This window comes from Aedes albopictus, chromosome 3 (assembly GCF_035046485.1).
Source record: "Aedes albopictus strain Foshan chromosome 3, AalbF5, whole genome shotgun sequence".
NCBI classification, from domain to species: domain Eukaryota; kingdom Metazoa; phylum Arthropoda; class Insecta; order Diptera; family Culicidae; genus Aedes; species Aedes albopictus.
The window spans coordinates 302,265,577-302,285,811 of NC_085138.1; the positions used below are offsets into that span (position 1 = coordinate 302,265,577).

At 40.6% G+C, this 20,235-nt stretch overlaps 1 protein-coding gene across 2 annotated transcripts in view; it reads left to right on the forward strand.

The window, feature by feature from the left end:
* The window catches only part of LOC109417164 (leucine-rich repeat neuronal protein 3-like), a 505,905-nt gene that overhangs the window by 470,778 nt on the left and 14,892 nt on the right, over nucleotides 1-20,235 (forward strand). For both annotated transcript variants that reach the window (XM_062842285.1, XM_062842284.1), the window contains 2 exons: nucleotides 4,589-5,715; nucleotides 19,087-19,247. In XM_062842285.1, coding sequence (XP_062698269.1) covers nucleotides 4,909-5,715; nucleotides 19,087-19,247 — 968 coding nt within the window. In that variant the 5' untranslated portion in view covers nucleotides 4,589-4,908. The remainder of the gene's footprint in view (nucleotides 1-4,588; nucleotides 5,716-19,086; nucleotides 19,248-20,235) is intronic.

The following is a 20,235-nucleotide window of genomic DNA, read 5'->3' on the forward strand; positions in this document are numbered from 1 at the left end:
GTATATCATAGGTGGGCCCATCCATAGGATAAATTTTGGATAATGGAGAGTGAAATGATGCTTGGGACGGAGCGGTACATCGAAATGCTCTTCTCGCAGCTCCATGTACTCTTTCAAATCATAAGCAAGTATACGAACTTGTGTTTCTGATATGATTGGTGATGTGATAATGCTTGTTATTTTAGTAATCAAAAGGAGCATGGTGTACAGAGGATTGTTGATGTCGAGAGGCTTATCCATGAGAATGAACGGAAGGATTTGAATGAGGTGCCAGATATCACATGCTTTACCTTTTATCGTTTTTGCTTTCCGAGTGAAATTGAAGATGATTTGCGTACTGATCTTTAGGGTTTTAAAGATACTCTTAACTCTGCCTTGTAAATAGTTAAGAGAAATGACTCGACTGGATATCATCTTTTTAAAAATCAGGAATAAGTCAGCATTTACCCATCCCTCAAAGAGATCGTGAGCCATGCATGGCGCTGCACCGAAATCAAAAACGTTAAAATACCTTAACTCATTGAAAATGCAGGTCGATTTCACACCACGGTAAGGAACTTTTGACGGATTGGCAGCAATAACTTCCAAGTCGGCAACGTTTTCTTCGGGTGTCCTCCGGTCCGAAATATGCAAAGGATCTTTCAAAAACGTGTCATGATCAATGTAGCATGATCGGCAAAAATAGGAACATCGTGAAAAATTTTCAGTCATTCCAGCCAACTGGTGAGCACCCAAGTTGTCGTTGAGTGTTGTAAAAACCGATCCGTAGACTGTTTCCTTAAAACCACCCCCATGAATAACGATGCCTTCGTCTTCCAACGTTTTCAAATCTTCAATTAAACGACGGAAAATTACTCCAGGACCAAAATACGCAAAATCTTTGTTTTTACACAACAGAATCAGATGCACGTTGTCAGTTAAAACTCGAAGATGAGGATCAAGATTACCAATTACTAAATACACACAAATCATTTTGTATTTTGATGTGGCGTTCCCTATTGGATTCAGCACAACTTCAGCTGCATCCTGGTAGATGAAAATGTTCACAGTTTTTTTGGTGAAAAATGAACTTGATTTAAACTTCAGGCCGTCAGTAAAGTCATATAAATAACCCGGAACACAGTGTTTTTCACGAAAAGCTGCCTCATAAATATGAGGATCACACAGAAGGGCTTTCAGAGTATCGAGTATTGGGACATAGTAGTAGAAGCATTCGTTATGATCGTTGTTCTTCTGAAGTGGCACTTCAACGGGACAAACATACGCAAAATTGGTACTAAAAAACTTTTTCCTCATATGAGAGGATCTGAAAATGCCATTTGTACCAAACGTGTTCTGGAATATCAAACTGTTCACGATCGGTTCTACAAAAAACAGTTTATGTTCTTCTCCAAGACCAAACTGATTAAATATATCTTCACATTGACCCCTTAACATTTTAGCCTGGTAATTTCCGATCTCACTGAGAGCTTCCACTATTTCCTGTATTGCCGTATCTGTCACATGATGTTTCGAAAACAGCTTCAAGAACAGACTCCCGAGCAGTATCTCTGCAGCGATTCGGGGACTTTCACTTCTCAGGGTTTTTTCACAATCTTCCAAGCAATTCACTTCTGCAAACTCGCCCAACTCTTCACAATTCACTTCTTTGCAACTTGCATCAGCTGCACCATGCTTTTGAGTGGGCGGGGACAATTTCGGTGTTTGTTTTCTGTGCACATACATCCGGTGGATTCGCAAGCTATTTTCTGTAGCGAACGGTTTTCTTGTTGGACACCCGAAAGGACAATATACAGGTTGTCCAGCCGAAATATGATTCATGGCATGCTTCACTGTTTTATTCACATCATTTTCCTCAAAATCACACCCAAGGACCAGACACTTCGAAAACAACGGTACTCTCCCCGCGGAATGCTGCTGCTTGAGGTGCTTGCGGAAGGCAGGAAACGAACGAAATTTGACACTGCAGGTAGTGACAGGGCACTGAAAAACTTTGAAATTCCTGTGAATTTTCACATGCTGCAGGTATGCATTTATGTCGTCGCACAGCAAATCACAAATTACACACTTTATCGCCAGTTCCATGTCGAAATCACTTACTTTTACCCGGTTTTTTCGAATAATTATCAGCGGCGCGAAGAGTTTCAACAACCGGCGGCCATGTTGAACTTTGTTTTGGTATGCTGAGCAAAAGGACTCGGATGCGCGGGTATGTTTACATGATCGTGATGTAAAGTTCAATGTTTATAAACTGAAGTTTGCGCGTGACGTGCGAATATGCGAGAGAAAAAGGTCAAACTTGATGTTTATAACCTGCTCCAAATATGTGCATGATGTTCAACACAAGTTTACATTCTAGAGCATTTACATGATCAAACTTTACATGATTTTTTCAGTTTACATTACATGTAAGGTTCATTATTTTTTGCTGTGTAGCATTCATCTTAGTCCCCCTAAGACGGATGAGAGCGCTGACGGGCTACGGCTTTGACTCCTCGTGTTTTCGCTCGCTCTATCGCGGCTTTGGCGTTCCTTCGCCCCTCTATCTTCCTCCAGGTATCATCTGTGATCCAGTGGTTTCTTCGAATGCGTAGCTTACCCAAATTATTCTCGCCGGTGGCGATGAAGGCGCTCTTGATGGCGCTCCATTGATCTTCTACGCTTCCACCTTCTGAATTATCCGCAGCACGGTTCTCTAGATCCTCGACGAAGGACCTTTTTACGACAGCGTCCTCCAGTAGGTGTGTGTTGAACCGGCGCCCGATTTTCTCCTCCTGTCGCTGGATCCTGGCAATGCGCAGTCGGATCTCGCCGATTAGGAGGTGATGGTCGGCGCTACGTTTGTTCCGCACATCAAGAAGGCTCCTTCTCCATTTTCGGCTGATGCAGACGTGGTCGATTTGATTTGTGCACTGGTCGATGAGGAAAGAGCGATCCCCCAAACACCATGCCATTGTTGACACAAACCTCTGCAAACAGCTCTCCGTTTTTGCTCATTTCTCCGAGACCATGGCTTCCCACGACGTGCTCATAGTCCGAGTTGTCGGAACCAATCTTCGCGTTGAATTCGCCCATGAGGATCTTGATATCACCTTTCGGAATCTTGTTCACGACAGCATTCAGTTGACTGTAAAGGTTCTCTTTATCTTGCAATTCGGCAGCATCGGTTGGCGCGTAACATTGGCTCATGGTAATGTTTCGAACCCGTGTTCTAAATCTGGCCACAATTATCCTCTTATTAATAGGTTCCCACTTCATAAGCAGGGGCGTGAGCGCTGAGCAGGAATACAACTCCACGGTGGCTAGGAGCTTGTTCAACTCGTAGGCCAGAGTATAGCAGAAGTTGACCCGACGCCAATCTGTGTTCTCCAAAGTTCGGCCAACGGACTTTGCTCAGTTCTAGGATCTCAAGCTTTCTACCGCATGCCTCATTGGCTAGTTGTACCAGTTTACCCTGCTGAGCTAGGGTTAATACATCCCAAGTTCCAATTCTCGCCCGTTGTTTCGCGCTAAAAGTCGTTGCCGTTGAATCAGTTCGAAATCTTTTATTTTCGGTTTCTGTAACGGTTTTTGGGTTTCGGAAACAGTAGGTTGCTGGCCTAAGGTCCCCTATCCACCGTGGTGGGGCTGCCACCTTAAGTATAGCTTCCGGTGGAGGAGCATGTCATACTCAGCCGCTGGATGCCAGAACAGACGCTGTTTGAGCCGCACCTCCTTGGTGAACAGACGCTTGGAACGCACCTCCTCAATCTAGCTGAAGTGAGAAGGACAACAGTGGCCCAGGCTGCACTACCAGCTAAGCACACAACTCTTAGCTGGCGGTCTTTGTCATTGCTTGACCCGTGGAAGCATGAGGTAGGAACTTGTGAGGACCAGAGCTATGTTAAACGCTCTTCTTTTCGACTCACCGTTTTGCAGCCCATCATGAGTTCTTCCATCATGAGTATCTCCGGCAATTAAAATGAGTCATTTTTGGAATATTTCTCAGAAAGTTGATTCATTCCTTAAAAATCCTTGAAGTTGATAATTTATTGGCAGGAGTATTAACAGATGTCCATCCATTCGTTTCTCCAAATAATCCTCCAAAGAATCTTTATAAAACTAAAATAAGTATTTTTTCAGAATTTCCCTTAAAAATATTTCATGTTTCCCAAGAAGAAAGTGTCTTCTAGTATTACTCTATAAATTTTAACCGAATATTCTCCATTGATTTCTTCGAGATTTGCTTCTGCATATTTTCTGACATTCCTCCAGATAAATATTCTTCCAAGAATGTCTGCAGAGATTTTTACATTTACGATACGGAAAACCTATACATTATATTGTATGGCACTCATTATACACATCGTTCTTACTAAAACAACAAAAAAATTCAAAATAGAATAAATCTTAAAATAAAACATGGTCCGCCTGCTGATAAAATATAGATCATTAGAACTAAAAGACCACAAGGCGAACAATAAAATTAGCTTTTCTGTATCACAGTTTCCCAAAATAAAATACTTTCTCACCTACGCCATCATGCTATTCATCATGTGTGGGCAATAAATTTTAATCTCTCGTTCAACTTTTCTTTTCTCTTTCACAGAAACCCAGAGCTGTCAGCATAGTTCAACGTGTGTCGTACCGCAAATCTAGGTGAAAGTGGCTCTGTCGAGATTAATCCTTTCCTCCGAGTCAACCTGCCGTAACTGACGATGACCAACGTCGCAATCGTTGGACGACTCCCAAACATCTCAAACCACATTCTACGAAACAACTGCCTCTGCATATTCCACCGCTACTGCCGTATTGTCATCGTTTTTAATTAAAGTCTCTGACATCGTGCCCAGAAAAAAAAACAAACGCATCACCACCACCTCCGTCATCGCCATCGACCGGTCTTGGTTCGTTTACAAATCACGCAGAATGACGACAAGATTACGGCCGGCGGCAGCCAGCTGTCGGATTATCATCTACTCCACCACGCTGATCCTACTGGTGTTTCTTCGGCAAGTGTACTCTTTCTGTCCGTCGGTATGCACGTGCGAGGTGCACCCGAAGGCCCGCACGTGGTGCATCGGAGTCGGCCTGGACGTGGTCCCGATCCAGCTCAATCCGGATGTTCGCTACATCAATCTGACGGCCAACCGGATTACCAATGTTCACTTCACACTGAGCTTCTATCACAAGCTGGAGGTGCTGGATATCTCGTTCAACAAGATTGAAGGTCTTGGGTCGAAAAACTTTGACGTTCAGCATGACCTCCGGATGTTGAATATGAGCGATAACGCAATTGTAGATATCCCTAAAGATGCATTTAAAGGACTAGACCGGTTGCAGATATTGAAACTCTGCAACAATAGAATAGAAACGATTCACGCTTCGGCGTTTCATGATCTGCGCAATCTGCTGGAGCTGGATTTCTCAAACAACGCTATCATCTCGCTAGGCCACGGAACCCTGCGGCATCTGTACTCGCTGGAGTGGCTTTCGTTCCAGAACAACCAAGTGCTGGAAGTACCCTACGACCATAATCTCGAGCACCTATCGCGACTACAGTCCTTGGACCTGTCAGTCAACCTTATAGAGTTCATTGCCAACGACAGCTTCGTTAACCTTCGGGAATTGCGGATGCTGAAACTGGGCGGCAATGTCCTTACCGAGCTGGACTACGGCGCTTTCCATGGCTTGAATGCCTTGCGAGCCCTGGACCTCGCGGACAATAATTTTACAGTAAGTACACATTGTTTGCACTATGAAACTGAAAATCCATTATTAAGGACAAGGTATTTGGAGTACATAGCTCAAAATTTCTAGAGCACCGTTTTTTAGAACCGTTGAACGGATTTGGATGAAAATGCATCACGCTAATTGTTCAGTGGTTATCAACAGCGTGATGCATTTTAATCCAAATCCGTTCAACGATTCTAAAAAACGGTGCTCTAGAAATTTTAAGCAATGTACTCCAAATACCTTGTCCTTAAGTACCCAGTCCCCGATTCCGTGCCTACCCATTAGAGCTCATAAGAATTTAAATCCATTCCCGCGGCGTGACATAATTTCCCTGCAGTCAAACTGGGTGTTGTGGTCATAACTAACACTGTTTAGCGAGCGCACGAAATGCTCATAAAATATTCAAATTCATACCATTTACATAAATCATTTTCGAATAATTACTCCACAGCGGCACCAGGTGGGAGAGAGGGATGGGGGGAATTAGCCGCGGTAACAACACACTCACATTCGTCCTCCGTGAATGCGTGATGACCGGTTCTGGCTGATGATGTTACAGCACACCGAACACTATAGCGGCTGGGTTGCACGATATCCCCTAGTCGCACGTGCGGTGAACGAGAAACAACTGTATGAGGACATAATTTACCTTTTTGGGGGCAAAGTGCTGCCACACCCGTGAATGGTGTGCAGTCAGGAAGCTATCCCGTGGAGATATGCTGGTACTCGCGCCGTTGTTACGATATTCAGTGCTGACAATGACTGGCACTACTATAGATACGACGACGGAGGCAACCAACTAACGGTCGGTGAGTGCGTATTTGCTGGCCGGTGGTGTGGAACGGGACAACTGCATCGGACCGCAGACAAGCCCTAATGAACACACCGAAACGCAAATATTAACGCAAAATTATTCGCGCCCTGTAGGTGGGCGGCGAGGATAGTGGGAATTTTATGCTGAGTCATGATTAAAATTTCGTAGAGGAATATTCTCAGTAGCTTAGGGTACAAAGGGACATGTTGGGTGTAGTACTAGATTTGTAGTAATGAGCTGAATTTTAGTATGGTGAGAAGGTCAATTCTCTATTTCTGCAATGAAATGGCACAAAAAGCGTGGGTATTATGATTCGTTGCCTAATTTGATGCTGTTTGAAAAAAAAAATTGGATAACTATGTTGTTTTACAAGAAATGGAGAAAACAACAACACTGTTGCCCAAAGTTTTGCTCAAACAGCATCAAATTAGGCAAGGAATCATAATACCCACGCTTTTTGCACTATTTCAGTGCAGAAACAAACAATTGACCTTCTCACCATACTAAAGTTCAGCTCATCACTACAAATCTAGTACTTCACCGATCTTTCCTATTCCTGAATGTTCATGTTTTTTTTATTGATGGCAGCCATAATTTGCTAGCGCAATTAAAGATAGGAGCTAATGGAATTTCTTAAAAAAAACTTAAAAAACTTCTAGAATAACAGTAGAGGACTTCTTGAAGAAACTTGGGAGACATTTTCTGCCAATATTTCATACAGATTTTCAGACGCGTGAGTGATTCTTAGAATGGTTTTTGGAATAATTTCTGGGTAAAACTAATCAATCAATTCTTTGTGAAACTCAAAAAGCAGACCGAGAACTAAAAACCCAAATTTATCCACCTAGTGGTGATAGTGCCTTTCTCTTGAATATGTTTTCACGATCTTTCCGTCGACGTAAGCCAAAGTGTTCTGAATCCTGATAGGGAATCGCGCCACTTGGGCGGTGGCTTCTATTTTCGTCTGTTTTCCGCTATAACTCAGTCAAATTTGAACCAATTGACACAATTTTTGGAATGCAGTGAGATAGGTATAGTATCTACCCATGTACAACATTTCAAGTCAATTGATTCAAAATTGACTGAGTTATAGTGGAAAACAGACGAATATAGAACCCTACTTTATAAGAAAGCAAACATTTTATCAAAGCTATCATTGAATTGACTCAAAAATTATTGATGGGACATAGTCCGACGTTCTGTTCATCGTATGAGCAGAGCTGAAATATATCAAACTTCTCAGTTGACTGCTTGAGCACCTTCATTAACACTAAAGGCCAATCAATATCAAGACGATACTTACAAGCAAAAGAGAATTGGAAAACTTTTGTTCGGGGATGATGCGATTAATTTTGCACATCAGGAATCTGAAATTGTGTGATTTGGTGAGATCTCTTCACGGCTAGCTAGACGGTTGTAGTGAGTAAACGTTAAACAGGAGCAAAAACGCGGCGTGCGCCGTGAGCGTTCATTTTGCGTACTGATGAATACTTGCAACAACCGTTGAAAACAAGAACGATAGGTAGTGAGTATAGTGAGACGTCTGTTTGTATTTGGGTTTAATTTGTCAAGATTTTGTTCTCTTACATATATTAAAGGCTTGCAATGATTTTATTCACTTTCATAGTTCCGGCGAAGCACCAAACGCTGGTTCTGCAACCCTACTGGTAGCTTTTATGTGGTATGATCCTGTTTTCTAGCTAATCGTTCCTCAGGTTATTAAAAAAGCCGTGGTTTGATGTGTCACATGGTGCATTTGATCACTTTCGGTGGGGTACCTTGAACTGGTTCCGGAGCACTACCGGGTCTCCCAAATATAGTCTGAGACTATTCATTTCATTGCTAATGTTCATTAGGTTACCTAAACAACACGATTTGATGTATTACCTGCATGGGTATGTATCACTTTTGCATTTTTCACTTCCAGTGGCACACCCAGAACCAGTTCCGGGATTGTACCGATTGTTCCTGATGTGGTCTTAGAGTAGCTCCATGCAAAATGTTAATAAGTTTGTGGTGTGGTTCATTTTTGCATTTCGCCAGTTCCGGCGAGATAATCGAAACTAGCTCCGGAACACTACCGGTAATCTTGAATACGGCCTGAGACTATTTTCTTGCTGACCGTTCTTCGAGTTATCGAAGAAGACGTTATTTAATATGCTGCGTGCTTACGTTTGGTTCCGTTCTACATTTGACCACTTCCGGTGAGTCACCTGGAATCGGTTTCAGCACACTATTGGTTTTCCAAAGTATGGTCCATGATTGTTTCTTGTTAGCCGTTCATCAGGTAACCTAAAAAGTCATTGAATGTGTCGCATTCATGGATTACATATTTCTCTTTTACGTTTGACAATTTTCTATGGAAAATCCGTAATCGGTTGCGGAACACTACCGGTAGTCCCAAATATGATCGGAAACTATCTTTTGCTAAATCAAGATACCTAAAAAACGCGATTTGATGTGTCGCATGCATGAGTTTGGTTCACTTTTATATTTGCTTACTTTCGGCGGGGCACCCGGAGTGGATTCCGGAACAGTACCGGTAGTTTCTGATGTTATCTGATCCTATTTTCTTGCTAACCGTTCATCAGGTTATCGAAAAAAACAGATTTGATGTGTCGCATGCACGGGTTTGGTTCATTTTCACATTTAACCATTTCCGGCGGAACACCCGGAACCGGTTCCGGATCACTATCGATTCAGATAAGTTATGAGAATATTTTCCTGCTTACTGTTCATAAGGTTATTGGAAACGCCGCGGTTTGATATGTCGCATGCATGGGTTTAGTTCACTTTTATATTTGGCCACTTCCGGCAGGATATCTGGAACCGGTTCCAGATCACTACCGGTTCAAATATGTTCTGAGAATATTTTCCTGCTTACTGTTCATCAGAATATCAAAAAAGCCACCATTTGACATGTCGCATGCATGGCTTTGGTTAACTTTTATACTTGGCCACCTCCAGCGGGACATCTGAAACCGGCTCCGGACCACTACCGGTTCCGATATGATCTGAGAATGTTTTCCTGCTTACTGTTGTTCAGGTTATCGAAAAAGCCGCGGTTTGATATGTCGCATGCATGGGTTTAGTACACTTTTATGTTTGTCCACTTCCGGCGGAACACACGGAACCGGTTCCGGGACACTACCGGTTCAGATATGATCTGAGACCGTTTTCATGGTTACCATCCATCATGTTATCGAAAATGCCGTAGTTTGATGTGCCGCATGGATGGGTTTGTAGCGTTTTCATATCTGGCCCCTGCCTGGTGTACCGGTCCGGAACACCTAAATGGCCATAACTCCGGAACGGCTGGACCGATCCGAACCATTTTCAATAGGAAACAATGAAACCAGATTCCGCATCGAATGAACCGTTGGCCATTAAAATCGGTTGAAGTTTTCTGCCAAAAAGTGATGTGAGCTTATTTGTACCCACACATACACACACACATACACACATACACACACACACACAGACATCACTTCAATTCGTTGAGCTGAGTTGATTGGTATATGTGACTCGACCCTCCGGGCCTTCTATCGAAAAGTCATTTTTGGAGTGAACATATAGCCTTTCCAGTACACTTAGTGTACGAGAAAGGCAAAAAGAAAGTTCTAAAACTGACAAACACTAACGGATGAAACTTCTTCGGGATTTTTTAGCAAAACTAGGAATTTTCCAATCTACACCCAATCCTCTCTTTATATAGTGGATCGGGATTGATTTTTATCTTTATTAACGAGCTGTTTAATCCTAGGCTAATTATTCTCGCTGTATTTCCTTCCCGAAGAACGAACTTTTTGTAAAGGAATGGGACTCGATAAGACTACTTATACAGGCATACCACCATGCCAGGCACCAGGTCCGTGTCTAAAAGATTGAAGCAACAATCTTTCAACAATCTGGAAGCAATTCTATGGAGGAATCCGCGGGGAATTTCTAGATGAATCTCTAGAAGAACCATTTAAGGAATTTTATAAGGGATGGCTTGAAGAATTTCTGGAGAAATTCCTGCAGGATTTTTTAGAGGAATCCCTGGAGAAATGCATAGGAAATTCCTGGCATCTCTAGGAGCATTTCTTAATGAATCCCTCGATGAATGCCTAGAGGAATCCTTGGAAGACTTTATAGGTGAAGCTGTGGAGGAATTCCTTGGGTAATCTCTGGAGGAATTCTGAAAAAAAATCTCTTGAGGAATTCCGAAAAGAATTTCTTATGGAATTCGTAGACCTCTTTTTTTTTTAGGAATTCCTAGAGAAATTTCTATTTGATGTTCTAGAAGAATGCCAGGAAGAATCACTGGAGAAATTTCTATAGAGATTCTTGGAAGAATTCCTACAGGAATCCTTGAAGCAATTTCTGGAGAAATCACTGGATGAATTTTCCGGAGAAATTCCTTTATGAAGCACTGGAGGAATTCAGAGATGAATCCTTTGATAAATTCCTAAAGAAGTCATTAATGAAATTTTCTGTAGGAACCCCTGATGAATTTCTTAGAAGAAGCACTTGTAAAGGTCCTGATATAGTTGTTAGATGAATGCCTTGAGGATATTTTAGATAATTCTCTGGATGGTTTCTTAAAGAGATCGTTTGAGGAATTCCTAAAGGAATCATTTGAGGAGTTCTTAGAGGAATAACTGGAGGGTTTTGTAAAGAAATTCCAGGAGAAATCCCTTAACCCTTCAGGACGCGCGCCCTCGTAAAAAGTATAACACCACCAAAAAACCTCGCTCGTCGTATACAGCGTAAGTGCGGTGCAATTTCAGGTTCAAACAGGCGTGCGTCCAGAATGGTTAAATAATTTCTGGAGGAATTTCTAGATGATTTCATGAAGATGTCCCTGAAGAAATTCCAAGAGAAATTCCCTTAGTGATTCTTTGAAGATTTTTGCAGAAATTCTAAGAGATTTATCATGGACAAATCCCTGAAGAAGTTCTCAGATAGAACCCAGAGGAATTACCAGACAAAATCCTGTGAGAAATTTCAAAAGATTCCCTAAAGTTTGATAGGAGTTCTCGGCTCTGGCAGTCTGAGTGGGTAGCCAAAGGCTGTTTTGCTCCTACATCCGACGATTCGCTTATATTTATTTAACTTTCTTCAGGGAATCTAAAATATTTCAAAAACAATTGGGGTTTTAAATTTTGAAAAATGTATTGATTTTTTGATTTTATACGAAAGGGCACCTTTTTCTGCGCCACTATGATTTTTTTTCAGATTTTTAGAACCTCGTTTTGGTACCTAAAATTAAGTTCAAAGAGATTTTTTTAAATCACCTTTTGCCAGCTGGGCAACTGCTTGACAGCTCCGCCCAGTACAAAATGAAACGAGGGGTGATTCGACAAATCGCTCCCATACAAACTTCAAATTGACTTTTAAATAGGTTCCCGGGCACCAAAATTCATGAAAATTTGGATTTCGGCTCAGTTTGGCATGCAGATTCAGAATATGGAATTATCTCAACACCACTAAAGAAGCCAATTCCCAAATTTACCAATCCAATTTTCGATAAAATTTCCCCACAGTCGTAAAACCAAACGTGGATACCCTAAATAAATTCCCAAAGGGATCTCTAGAGGAATTCATAGAATCCATAGACGAATTTCCTAAGCAATCTTTCGAGGAATTTTAAGAGGAATCTTCGAAAGAATCCCTGAAGGAATTCAATGATAAATCTATGGAGAACTTCATAGAGAAATGTCTGGAGGATTTCTTTGAAGAATACATGGAGAAAACGCTGGAGATAACCGCTGGAAATATTTTTGGAAGAATCCCTGGAGGAACTTCTATAGTGATCTCTGATTCGATTAGAGTAAGGTGGGGCAAAAGTTCGACCCTAGTTAAAAAATCAGCATTTTTCAAACAATCGAAGCAGATAAGAATAAACGAATACCGTATGGTGATTCTATCATCCATGAGCTAAAATTTTGCTAAACAAAGTTACGCTAAGTGTCTTTTCAATTTTGAGTTTCAACACTTTTTGTATGTGTGCGTCTTATTCGAACTCTTGCCCCACCACTGGGGTAAAAGTTTGGATATAGTGTTCGTGGGATTTCCCTAACCGTAGTACCGTAATTTGACACTTTGGTAATAGGAACACCTGAAACCAAACAATATTTGATGTTGGAACTGGAATACACTTTAAAGTTCGATCTGGATTTTACCCAAATCAGGGTTAAATTTACTACATTAAAAATTAGTAGTTTTCGGTAAATTTCAGATAAAACAACATTTTCTTCAGCTTCGATCGAACTTTCTGACTGATTCCATCATCTTTAGAGATAATATGTACATTTTACAGAATTTTAGGTTTTTACCTGAAGTTGCCACATGAATCGAACTCTTGCCCCATTAGGTGTTGTTCACGCACATAGGGGCTGTCCATAAACCACGTGGTCATGAGCAGGAGGGGGGGGGGGGGGGTTCGGCCAATGACCATTTTGTATGGACGAAAAAAAATTTTTGTATGGACTAATGACCACGCGTGGGGGGGGGGGGGGTGGGGTTTGAGAAGTCCCAAAAAAATGACCACGTGGTTTATGGACAGCCCCATAGAGCGAAATCTACTAAAATCAACCCCGGTATCACTGGGTTCGCGCGGTGATATTCTCGCATCGAGATATAAACACAAGATAGTTCGCGGTCACCGAACTTTATTACGTTTTACGAAAACACACATGCTTCGAAACTAATAAACGGCGGTCTTTATTGATAGTAACCGATCGCGGCGGAGGTTTATTTATTACTGATTACTCTTTCTCTGGTCTACTGCTTCTGCAGGATAGAAGCAGGAAGATAGCAACGCACGATCGGGAGGCGATCGGTACCAAAAAGCCTATTGCTTATAGCGTACGAGAAAACATGTGTGGCTACTACACTATTCCATAGTGTGGATGTGAGTGACCACACACTAAAGTGGTTCTCGCAACATAAATTAATTATTCTAATTTAAGACTGGCGCAATCAGGTGTAAAATAGGATTTCCAAATATTTTTGCAAAAAGTTATACTTTAGCATGTATAACTTTTTGCAAAAATATCTTCAAAGAATACCTAGTAACTCCCAAAAATAAAATACCGAATTCGAATTCATTATAATTCCATTCCATGCGTTGGAAGATCCATCGCATGTTACAATTTTTTAGTCACAAACCAACATTTTGTCATAACTTTTCGAAATATTGATCAATTTTCATAATTTTTGGAGTGAAAGACTCTTTTTCAAAAAGGCTTCGAACAACCTTGACATCCGAAAGAAATAATTTGAATGGAGCTCAAAAACTTCAAAAGAAACTCTTGCCCCACTCGAACTTTTGCCCCACTTTATTCTATTGATGGAATCTTTAGAGCAATTTTTGATAGAAATTCCTGGATGAATTTCCCTGAGTACACTGAAACCTCCATTTAAGTCGATGCATGGCTGATCGAAAATAATTTTTACCGTTCAAACAGTGACAAAACTAAAGACTTTTATATTTTTTAACACTTCGCATGACAAAGGAGATCTGTCAAAAAATATAAAACTGTATAGTTTGGTCATTGCCTGCACGGTAAAAAAATATTTTCGATCAGCCATGCATCGACTTAAATGGAAATTTCAGTGCATGTATTCCCTGAGGAATTCTTTGAGTAAACCCTTTAGGGATTCCGAGAAGATTCATTGGAGGAATTCCTAAAGGAACCCCTTGAGGAATCCCTGTAAGAATTCCGAGCAGGAACGGATAACTGACACATAACTACAGCATATCAAAGTCAGATATCATACCCGGGTAGAGGTGAAATACTGACGATCAAAACGTGATGTTGGTTTGATTGATATAAGAGTTAAAAGATCTGAAAATAATATCTGAAAAATGTTCCTGGAACATCTGAAGAATATCAAAATTTGATATTTCATGATCAAACGAATAGCTCGTTGCTATTGGTTAGATCTTACAAGATCTAAATATGATCTGATAATGATGTTCCAGGAGTAAATTTTAGATATTATTTTTAGATCTTTCATCTCTTATATCAATCAAATCAATATCACATTTTAAGCTCAATATCAAAATATGCTATTATTGAGATTTTTTCCTCTACCCGGGTACCAAGACAAGGTATTGATTGATTATCCAGGTATTGGAAATAACTTTTTTTGGTATTTTGTGGGTGTTGATAAAACTCCACAACGAGTTATTGGCTTAGTGTTGAGGACTGCTTGAGGTATTATTCAATTATGGAAAAGCCATTATTTGTATGGTAAAAACGGCGATTATTATTTAGGTATTGCCATACCTGATGTCGTTATTCACGTATTATGCACAGAATACACACCAGTTTTATTTTAGCAATTTTACCTCTTGTGCATTGCTACTTTATACCTCATACAGGTTGTAGGTATTCGGGTTTCCATACTTGAGCTTGGTATTCTTCAGCTGTTTTCTTCTGCTCGGGATTCCTCCCAAACCCCTAAAAAAATAACCTTTAAGAATCCTTGTGGATTTCTTAGAAGAATCGCGGGAGTAATCCCTGAAAGAATTAACAGATGAATATTTCTTTGGAGTTCTTAGAATGCTAAAAAAATCCCTGAGAAATGCTTTGTGGAATTGCTGCAGAAATTTCAAGAGTATATCTTAGAGGAACGCCTGGAGAGTTTCATGGAGAAATTCCTGCAGGAATCCAAAGAGAAATTTCGGGAGAGATTCGTAGAAGGGTCACTGGAGTCATTGCTAGAGAAATCTAAAGAAGAATTCTCAGAGAAATCGCTAGACAATTGTCTTGAGAAATTCCTAGCTAAAAATTCCAAGGAATTATAATATGTAAGAAACCCAAAAGGTTTTCAAAACGAAATCCTTGGAGGATCTTTGGTGCAACTCCAAGAGAAATCTCTTGGCAAATTATAATAGTAAATTCCTGGAGTAATTCCTGGAGGATACTCTGGAGGAAGTATTGCAGGGTATTATCGAGGAGCTCCTAGCAGAATTCCCAGAGAAATTTCTAATTAAATTTCGATTTCTAAAAAAAATACTAAAGGAATGGGGATGAACCAGCCTCGAGCTCAAATTCCCTATAATAAGATATTTCGGTTATTATTGCTGGAGGAATTCCTGGAGCAGTCTGTAAAAGAATTCTTCAAGGAATCCCTGATGCGATAATGTTTCGGATGAATAACTGGAGGAGTTCCTTGAGAAATCTCGGAGAAATTTCTGGAGGAATCTTTAAAGGAATTACTGAAGGATTCTCTAGATGAATTCTTTGCCCGTGTAGTTGCCGGCTTAGAATAGCACTACGGACCCCCTGTTCCGGGGGTAAAAGTCCACCAAACGGGGAACCCCAATCCAAGGTGTCAGGCGACCCGTGCTGAGGGATGAATGGTTGAGGGGGTTTAAAACATGCTCGATCTTTAACGGAGCCCGTATCGTGGGTAGATCTCCCTTTTGGGTTGCGTTACGGAGTAAGATCTACCAAACTGAACCCTGGTGATATCCAGCTTGTTAAGCTAGGGTAATGCGTTTTGGTAATAAGGATTCATGGTACAAAGCCCTTGTTACTAGTGACAGTTTCTAAAATTGCATTTATTTCGCCTTACGAATAGTTAAAGGCTCGGTTTGTCCTCGCCGAGACTACACTTGATGTAAGGAAAACAAACATGCTTTGCGTAACTAAGTGCGTAATAACCTACTAAGGACTGATATGTACTGATGATACAAGGACTCACGTGAATTTTTATTACCGAACGCATTCTCTAATTTGACAGCGTTTTGCAACTAGCCTAAAGACCCGGGTTTTTCAATGTTGTCCTGGGACTAAACTAGAAGCAAGACACGGATGAAGCCAGAGTTCCGATGCATGGACAAATATCAGTTCTACCGTTTTGTTTTTCTCAGAAATAGGATCGATTATGTGAGATTAAGGGCGCACTTTCGCTGGGATTTATTTCCCTGTGAAAACGGTACTTTTTCATCACATTCGATTTCTCGAACCTCTGAGGTAACAAAACAAGATCTGTACAGAAACCGATGCTCCATTGCCTCTCAATGACAATGGAGTAGTACGACATGCACTAAATACTAAGGATACGGGTATTGCCACAAAAGATCTAAATACTGGTCGCAGTGGCTCATCCGAACAGAAAAAAAAAGATGAATTCTTGGAGGAATATTTGGAGGTGTTCCTGGATGATTTCCCGAAGGAATTCCTGGAGGAATCTCAGGGAGAGTTTCTGAAGGAATCACTGGTATAAATTCCTGGAATGAAATTTTGCTTGGTGTAATTCATGGACTTTCCTAAAATGATTGCAGAAGAAATTTTTAGAGACTTCCCGGAGGCAGAAAGATCCATTCTTGAATATCTAAAAAAAATGTCAAAGCTATAATGTTGTTGACCGCAAAAAGTTACAACAAATAGACTAATGTTAAAGAGCAGATACAAAAGAGTAAAACAAAAGTTTGTTCGGCATGTTTTCTCATTATCTTAAATCAAATCAAATTTATCTCACTTCTAGGTGGGCGAGTAGTTGGGGTAATCACGTTAGTGATACTTGCAAAAGAATGGCTCTGAAGAACTTTTTCAAAGACACTATACTTTATTAACACCTATTTGTGTAGAACTTCCGTAGTATCGAAAGGAGCTGATTTGGTTCACTGTAAAGCCGTAAAAATTGAAATATTTCCAAATAACCGTGATGTCCTCTACTTCTTTGAAATGTTCACGTGAATCTTTTTCTGGAGTGAAACACAAGTGCAGGATTAGCCTTATGTAAAATGGCCCTGAGTATCAATGCATGCTTTCTGAACCATCACATGCTCACACATCTTATACAGCTGTTTTTTCCCCAATAGCCCCTACTCGTTTTGAAATTTCATACGTATTTCTGCTTGCAATGTAATGATTCCAATACTGTAGAACTTTTCGTACTTAAGTGAATTTGCTCAATAAACCGATTGAGAGTGGTTAGCATCGCGGCATGGTTCTCTACCAATTTTATCCCAATTCTCCTTGAATATTTGAATATTTTGCTCATATTCCTGCTCAGAATGTAATTTGGTTGGTAACAATTGACATTCTTTAAGTAAAAGGACTTGCAGAATCGATTGTAGTTGGGATCACCACATCGTTCTCTGAACTACAACACTTCCACTTTTACCCCAATTCACCTTCAATGTTTGAATAATTCACTCATATTCCTACTCGAACTATAACTGAAAAAATCAGATCTTAAAGTCATCTGATATATATATGACAATGAGTGATTCTTACCTAGTAAAGGTGCTACAAGACAACGTGGACATTTCGATTAAAAGTTTGGAGAGCTATTGATAGCCAATCCAATAATGATAGGGCTTGGAGGACTAGAGAATATGAGATTCAATTTTCGGATCGGTTAACACATCGGATTTGATCAGATTGATGGTCAACTAATAACTAAAATATATTTACAACAGTAACAGTTCAGGTTAATTCAACAAGGCAAATTACGATGATCATCAGTGGTGTGAGAACACGAAGTTCTGATTATAGTAGTGGTAGATCGCCGACACGATGGTCGAGTTCACCCCAAAAGCTTTATTAGCAAAAATGTATTTTCCGGAAACGAAGGCATGTTTTATCTGGGGTGCCTGGTGAGTCGGAGCGGTTGGCAGTGTCCTTATGTTATAATTGACAAAGTAAACAATCGGATGCTCTTTTTCCTATTACTTGCTTGTCATTTTTGCTTTTTGGTTTTGGAAGGTATGCGATTCACTATTGAGCCTTAAAATTATGTTGTTGCACTGATAATAATTATTATCAAGTCTGTACCAAAAGCCTAATCCCACACCAACATATGCTTTTCCTATTCCATGGCGATTGTGTAGTCAGCCATTACCCCTACTTATCATCGGCTTTGGACTGACATGCGCTCTTATTGCTCCTCCAAATGCTGCAAATTGAAAATTTAAAAAATCTCTTTACTCCAGTACAGGTAGCCGTGTGGTGTTCCAAACAACTCTCATATGATTCTCTGGGTAATTTAACTTTAATATAGTCTAACTTTATTGTTCATGTTACACGCTAGCAGAAATGCGTGTGAAATTTACAAATTAATAAGGCATTTCAGAGTAAAACAAGCAATGTATCAGTTCAGTCCAGTTTAGAGAACCGTGAGGCTACCTAACACACTCAATCCTGAATTGCCTGTTCGATGCTTTTTTTGACGATATTAGAACAGCAGTACCTACGATTTCGATAGTTTCGGTAATCGATTTTGCTGAAGTTCCAACTGTAAAATCTGAATCCATTATAGCTGTATTCTAGCCGATATATACCCAATGCAATGTTGGATATCATAAATAAGTGGTATTTCTCACAGTCCTCTAACACTATCCCGAAAAAGATATCGGAGAAAATATTCAATTATTAATTGATTTATGAAACTATCTGTATCGCACGTTCCCAACTTAATCCCTACATTCCCCGAAGTGCTGACCCGCAGTCGCAAATTGTTATCATCATTCACCAACCGAAATACTATATTTGTCCCGTCCGGGTTAACGTTGTTGATATTGATTGTGTGTTTCCTCCCGCTTTCCACAGATCGTGCCAACACTGCAATTATCAAAACTGTGTAATCTGACATATTTATCGCTGAGCGGCAACAATTTCGACACACTGCCCGCGGTGGCGTTTCTGAATCTGTTCCAACTGAGGCAGCTGAACCTGGACCGGCTGGACCGTCTCGAGCGGATAGATGTTCGGTAAGTAGCTACATATAGTGATGCACAGACTGCCTGCCAGTCCTAATTGAATAATTTATCGATTGCAGCAATTAAATCAATTCCGATTTAAATTGGGGTTTGATTGTGTTAATAATTGCTGAGCGGAGACATTTTTCTGCAGAACAAAACATGACGATAGAGTTGCCTGAGTCCGACCTGGAGGAAGCATATGGTCTCGAAATGAAATCTAATTATTTCTTCTGCATGTTCAACCACTGAAACCATTTTCCATTTCAATTTCTCTATTCATCTGCAAAAATAAGGATTGTGTGCAGCGATCGGACGGCTGGGAATGGACCACCATATCACTTTTTTCATTTGCAAAATTGTGGAAAGTCTCATACCGTCATATTGCATGGGGATCACAGTATCCCGACTAACGAAAAAACATGTATGGCTGAATAAAGGTTGCTTGTATGAACATTTTCTAGTTTGATTTTAGAAAAAGTTGGCTTCCTGAATTTACACGTTATTTTTACCTCATCACGCGCAACGTGCTTTGACATTACGGAATCAATATGCTGAGTGTAGAATTAACTCTAAGGAACTCGGCCGCAAGGTAGCGCAAATAAACTTTCAACGACGCTTTCTAGAATGACACGTTTCCCGGAATAATCCATCTCCGGGAACACGATTTCGATATCTTAACAATGAGGGATATTTTTCCTTTCTTCCGGATGGAATTACTCCATGAGTGTCTACTGACATCCCGTCATGTATTCCTTTAAGTATCACTTCTGAGATTCCTTCTGGAAATGTTCCGAACATCTAAGATTTCTCATGAAGTTCCATCTGGCATTCTTCCAGCAAATCCTTTAGAGTTTTTCTAAGAGTTCCTTCTTGAGTTCATGCAGGCGTTGCTTCAGAAGCTTTTCACTGCCATCCCGAGAACCAAATAGCGCTGACGGGCTATGGCTTTGGCACCTCGTATTTGCGCTCGCTCTATCGTGGCTTTGGCGTTCCTTCA